At 31.9% G+C, this 6,384-nt stretch overlaps 2 protein-coding genes across 3 annotated transcripts in view; both read left to right on the forward strand.

Moving 5' to 3' along the window:
- Positions 1-3,107: 3,107 nt before the first annotated feature.
- On the forward strand, positions 3,108-5,590 carry LOC106313631. Its single transcript, XM_013751501.1, has 5 exons — positions 3,108-3,554; positions 4,020-4,472; positions 4,665-4,986; positions 5,074-5,199; positions 5,305-5,590. The coding sequence occupies exons 1-5, from the start codon at positions 3,174-3,176 to the stop codon at positions 5,316-5,318; spliced, it is 1,296 nt and encodes a 431-aa protein (XP_013606955.1). The 5' UTR covers positions 3,108-3,173; the 3' UTR covers positions 5,319-5,590.
- Positions 5,591-6,149: 559 nt separating this feature from the next.
- Positions 6,150-6,384, forward strand: part of LOC106313747 (EH domain-containing protein 2) — a 3,550-nt gene continuing 3,315 nt past the window's right edge. For both annotated transcript variants that reach the window (XM_013751646.1, XM_013751647.1), the window contains exon 1: positions 6,150-6,352. In XM_013751646.1, coding sequence (XP_013607100.1) covers positions 6,265-6,352 — 88 coding nt within the window. In that variant the 5' untranslated portion in view covers positions 6,150-6,264. The remainder of the gene's footprint in view (positions 6,353-6,384) is intronic.

Here is a 6,384-nt window from a genome sequence, read left to right on the forward strand (position 1 = left end):
GACGACTTACATTTCAGTCGTCTGGTGAAGAAATTAAAACAGACGACTTACATGTAAGTCGTCCAGAAGAGTTTAATATTTTTAGCGGGAAATTAAATATTTTTAGCGGGAAACTAAAATAGAAGACTTTCCAGACGACTTACAAGTAAGTCGTCTGGAAAGTCTTCTATTTTAGTTTCCCGCTAAAAATATTTAATTTCCCGCTAAAAATATTAAACTCTTCTGGACGACTTACATGTAAGTCGTCTGTTTTAATTTCTTCACCAGACGACTGAAATGTAAGTCGTCCGAGTAAATTATTCAACAGACGACTGAAATATAAGTCGTCCACACCCTAAACATAACCCCTAAACTTAATTATCTAATTAAAGACTTCATAAAATCAAATCAAACTTGAAAAGTGTTTACTATACACATAAATAAACACATATAGGTGAAAACTAATTTTTGAAAAAAACATTTTAGTTTTCCAAAATCTAATCCGAACAATACATACAATACTACAACATATGTTTGCCAAACTCCTAAACCAAAGTATTTCATGATTCACTACTTCCACTCATCTATCTTCAAAACAAATCAATTTTATCATATCTTAATTTATATCACTTAAAACTGTTTATAATTAATTGATTTTTATTTTTCACGCATCAAAATATTTTTTTACAAGATTTATAAATTATTTTTAAAATAAACCGGTACCAGACGACTTTCAACATCTCAGACGACTCAGACGATTTACTAGGGCTATATTCGTAAAAATGGCTTCTGTTTTTTTGTTTGGTCACAAGGGGCTGACCTGTAATTTCACTAGGCTTTTAGGTTAGTTTTGCATTTGATTCAAGTTTGGGTATAAGTTTGGAGTTAAAATCAAGTTGTGGGTTAGTTTTGGCAAAAACCCCTTTTATTTTTATATAGTTTATTTATATAAGAAAAACAATTGCTATTTAAGATTTTAAAATTAAAAATAATTTATATAAGAAAAATTTCTAATTAGTTTCAAACTTTTAATTTGTTTTTTATTTTTTTCAATTTATATATAATCTTATGATAAATATTTTATTATAATATTTTTTTTTATAAAACTATAACTAATACAATATATGTGTTAATAAAACATATTATGTTTTTATAGTTCTTATTTATTTTTAATGTGACTAATAATTATTAAAATTATTTAATTATTTTGTATATAGAAATTAATAACTAAGTTTTAAAATTAATTAATATTATTTATAAAATATATAAATTTATTTTACAGATATGAAACACAAATAAATTATATCACATTATTGTTAAATTATAGCTAATGTACAAAAAATTGTATGATTATTTTTCTGTATGAAAATATTATTTATTAATTATTAATTAATTAAATGTTGTAGTTTCTACAAAAAAAAATCAAAATTCATTTTTTCTCGTAAAAGCTCACAAAAGTTGGTTTTTGTTTTTTATTCATAAATTGGTTAAAATTTTCAAAAACTAATTTCTCTAAATTTTGGGGAATCTATTTATTTGAAATATCGATTGGAAAATCAAATGATTTCTACAAAAACAAAAAATAAAATTTTGATTGGATGGAAAATGGTTTTTGTAATAACAAAAACCAAAAACTAAAGCAAAAACCACAAATAATCAACCTCTAATATTTTCCCCAAAAAGGTCATTCAGCCAATTAACCCTTGTTTAAATATACATAAACTTGAATTTGTTTTTTTTTAAAGATAGAAAAATAGAATCTGAATCATTGAAAAAAAAACAGAGGCAACTGAGCTTAGGGTTGTGCTGAGACAGGCAAAAGAAAGAAGATAATAGTATTTTTGTAATTTTGTCGTTAAAAGAGAAATGATTTTTAACGTAAAAACCTCTCAGCTAAGTTTGTTTTGGGTAAAAACCCTCAAAATAAGTATTTAACCAAAAAACTCTAAACTAAATTTATTTAATGAATTAAATCGTATCAGGTCATAATTACCATTACTACCGGTAAATCTTTAGTTTAGGGGTTTCTACACTAAGTAAACATAGTTGGCGGGTTTTACCGTTAAAAATTAAAAAAATAAAATAAAATTCAAAATTTTATAATGTTATCTAAAAATTAGTAACTTTTTTTTTGTAAATATACGAGTTTGATGTGTTTCTAATGTCAGCATTTTATATGTATAAATTAAAAATGTAAAACCTCCAAAAATATAATAAAAATTATCAAAAAATTATTTATTACATTTTTATATTTTCAGGGTTTTTACATTTTTAATTTATACATATATAATGTTGATGTTAAAAAACATCAAACTAATATATTTACAAAAAAATTAAAAATTCTAATTTTGAAAATCTAAGTTACTAATTTTTAGATAATATTATAAAATTTTGATTTTTTTTATTATTAATGGTAGAACTCCCCAATTCTGTTTACTTAATATATAAACTCTTAAACTAAAGATTTACCGGTACTAATGGTAATTATGACTTGTTAGGATTTAATTCACTAAATAAAGTTAGTTTGATGGGTTTTTCGTTAAATACTTAGTTTGAAAATTTTTACACAAAATAAATTTAGTTGACGGGTTTTAACGTTAAAAATCAGAAAATAAAAAGACCAAACAAAATAAAATTTTGAACATATAACCCATAACCCGCAAAACTATATAAAATACTGAAACTATTTTTAGTTTATATATATTTACAGAAAATTACAAAAAGAACTAATCCATATATTTTTTTTTTTTTTTTGGTCAAAAGAACTAATCCATATTTTATATTTGATTTACTGATTATGTGCTATGTCCTAGCGCGGGGATTCTCTTTATAAACAGAAAAAAGGAGACGTGACCTATAATCTGTCTCTAATAAAATGTCAACAGTAGTTAGATTTTTAAAATACCGTAATAAATCAATCATTGTATATATAATGTATCGGCTACATATGTCACAAACAAGCGCAAGACACATGGTGAAGAGAGTCAAAACGTGATAGACAGGAAAGACTATTACAGTATATTTTATTATTAATAAATTAAACGGCCAGTTTTTATAATTTTAATAGAATACGACAAAAGGAAAGAAAACTTACAGATGTGTCTTATAAAATCGAGAAACCGAAGTGTTATATAGCTTATTTAACCTCCGCCTCTGATTTGATTTATCTACATTCCGGAAATACACTCAAACCGATGGAAGAATCATCGAAACGACCCGGCCCGATCCACAAACGGCGGGAATCTCCGGCAACTATATTCTCATTCCCGAGACTCCTTCTCTGGTTCGATCAGTCGAGCCGCCTTAAAACTCTGATCTCTTGGTCCCTCTTCTTCCTCCTCGCCGTCATCGTTCCAATGATCTCACACTTCGTGCTAATCTGCTCCGATTGCGATTTCAAACTACATCGTCCCTATGACGCATTGGTGCAGCTCTCTCTATCGATCTTCGCCGGAATCTCGTTCGTCAGCCTCTCGGCTTGGTCTAAGAGATACGGCATCCGAAAGTTCTTATTCCTCCATAAACTCAAAGACGTCAGCGATAAAGTTAGAGTCGGGTACGAAGCAGAAATCCAGGTAATTTTCTTTATGTCCGAGAATTCGGATATTCGGTTCGGTTCAGGATAAAACCCGATCGGTTCCGAATCAATCGGGTAATTATATTTTGTATATGAACCGAAAGTACTTCGGTTCAAGTTTGGGTCAATTCATATTGGTTCCAATTTGGTTTGGTTTAGTAATTTTAGAATTGTTTAGTATCCAAATCTTTATATATTTATCCTGTGTCAAAGTAATTACAAGTAAGTTATAAAATGGATTTGGTTTTAATCGGGTAACCGATCAGTAGCAATTGGAACCGAATCGAATCGATACATGCGGTTCTCGATATTAAGAAGCTTTGGATAAATAGTCTGATCCAATAATCAATCTAAACCGGTCCATTTCGGTCGGTTCCGGTTTTTATGCCATGCCTGATTTCCTCAGCTAAGTTCGGATACGAAGCAACAAATTTAATGTATCTCCTCTGTTTTCTTGTTGCAGAGATCAATGAAACCACTGGCTATCTTCGTCCTCCCATCACTTGCACTTCAAGCAACCTACCGTGTCTGGTGGTACGCTTCAGGCTCAGACCAGATACCTTACTTTATCAACCCAACGCTGAGCCACGTGTTAGCATGCACGCTCCAGCTCTCTTCTTGGCTCTACCGTACATCGCTCTTCATCATCGCTTGTCTCGTCTACCAAGTCGTCTGCCACCTCCAGATCCTTCGTCTCGATGAATTCGCTCGCTGCTTCTCCTCCGAGATTACTGACTTTAGTGCCACGCTCGCTGAGCATTTGAAGATCCACCGTGAACTGAAGATTGTTAGTCACCGTTTCAGACGGTTCTTAGTACTGTCGTTGTTTTTCGTCACTGCCACTCAGTTCATGGCGTTGCTTACCACCATAAGAGCCAGTGTTCCCTTTCATATATACGAAGTTGGCGAACTCGCGGTAAGGATTTCGCAGAAATACTCAGTCATTTGTTCTTGTTAGTACATGTTTAATCGAGTTTTGTCTTAAACTAAAGGCAAATGCTGGGCCGGATTTGGAAGTTTTTTATATTGAGATAGGTCCCAGATCCTGTCCTAGAAAAATGTGAAATCTTTGAAACATAATCTTGATCAATGTCTCTGTTTTTGACAGTTATGCTCCATAAGTTTGGTGTCGGGGCTTTTCATATGCTTGAAAAGCGCAACACAGATGACTCACAAAGCTCAATCCGTAACCAGCATCGCCACTAAATGGAACGTTTGCGCCTCTCTAGACACGTTTGATGATCTTGACAGTGGAGATACTCCTAAATATCCAACATCCAGACAACATTTCCAGATTTTGTCGCGCCGTCGTGATGTTACTCGATCATCTGATGATGATGAGGATGGAGAAGTAGATAGTGATCTTGACAATACCACGATACATCCAATCTATGCCCGCGCCATTTCTTTCCAGAAACGTCAAGCTCTAGGTAGAGAGAATGTATTATTTCGAAGACGATTGCATTAACTCGTTATAACCGTTTTAACTATTTCTGTTTCTTCTTGTATACATGTAGTGACATATCTAGAGAACAACAAAGCCGGGATCACGGTTTACGGATTCTTGGTGGATAAAACATGGCTTCGGATGATCTTTAGCATTGAGCTTGCTCTTCTTCTATGGCTTCTCAAAAAGACAATCGGTAATATACATATTTGTACTAATATGTCCGTATATTCATTACATGACCACTCTACATTACTGAAAAGTGAAAACATTCTCTCTTCGTGGTTTTGTTTTTTGGCAGTGAACATAACATGAAAACAAAACCCGTGTCTTTGTTTCTCTCACAACGCACGACATAATTAGTGTCAGAGATGATTTTTCCACAATGGCGAGTATCACAGTATTATTTTGTAGATCGTCTGTTGGTGGAAATTTTATGTATGTTTATCATTGTTTGATCTTCTGTGAGTTATATATGTGTTTGCATCCAGCTCAGGTGTTGTTAAAAAAAAAAAAAAAAAAAATGTTGTGTAAAACTGATATTCTTTTTATATGTTTGGTCATATAATGATGAATTTTTGGGTGAATGTATGGTTTATGGATTTGCTATCTTGTTCTTGTAATACTCCTTCTGGAATTAAATATAAGATGTTTAAGGTTTTAGACGCATATTAAAAAACAATAAATACAATATATTAGTTGTTACTTTTTGATTATATCAATAAAGTTTCACCGCTCGTAATTTTACTTTTTAATTTATGTTTAAATTTTAAAAATAAATGCATTAATTATATCTCAAAACATAATATATTTGTATACAAGATAAAAATATAGAACATCTTACATTCGTATCCGGAGAAAGGATTATTTTATACTATTAAAACAATATGCTGAGCTGGCGCTTTTATTCAAGTTTTCAAATTCAACAACAAAGATGACACCTGGAGACGTTTCGTAAATCAAATCACAGCCGTTTATTCCGTGCTTCTCTGCTGGGACAAATGAATCTCCTTCATCAGCAAATGTATACGACTTCACGTTGTTTTGAACTCAGAGAGATACACAGCGTGTCGTCCACAATGCAAAACGACATCGTTGTGAGGAATAACGTTTTCCCTCGACAAGCGCCAAACCAGTTAAAAATCTCTTTTTGGAAAATATCCTTTTCTCTGTACGCTCTCTCAACTACTCACTCTTTCTTCATTTCAAATTTCAGAAACCAATCTCTCTCTTCTCTCTCATCGATAAGCATATTCAATCAATGGAGACTTCATCGGCGATCTCGATCGGCACTTGTTTGAAAGAGCACCAGAAGATCTACAAGGAATGGTTCAACATCGCCGATTCAGGTTTCAGTGTTTTTCTCCCCCCCCCCCCCCCC

This window comes from Brassica oleracea, chromosome C9, assembly GCF_000695525.1.
Source record: "Brassica oleracea var. oleracea cultivar TO1000 chromosome C9, BOL, whole genome shotgun sequence".
In the NCBI taxonomy this organism is placed as follows: Eukaryota; Viridiplantae; Streptophyta; class Magnoliopsida; order Brassicales; family Brassicaceae; genus Brassica; species Brassica oleracea.

Bases quoted from the DNA above. Each gene is read 5' to 3' on its own strand.
- LOC106313631 (XM_013751501.1), top strand. From the start codon at position 3,174: ATGGAAGAATCATCGAAACGACCCGGCCCGATCCACAAACGGCGGGAA. The intron at 3,555-4,019 runs GTAATTTTCTTT...TTCTTGTTGCAG, and splicing joins GGTACGAAGCAGAAATCCAG to AGATCAATGAAACCACTGGC. The intron at 4,473-4,664 runs GTAAGGATTTCG...TGTTTTTGACAG, and splicing joins ACGAAGTTGGCGAACTCGCG to TTATGCTCCATAAGTTTGGT.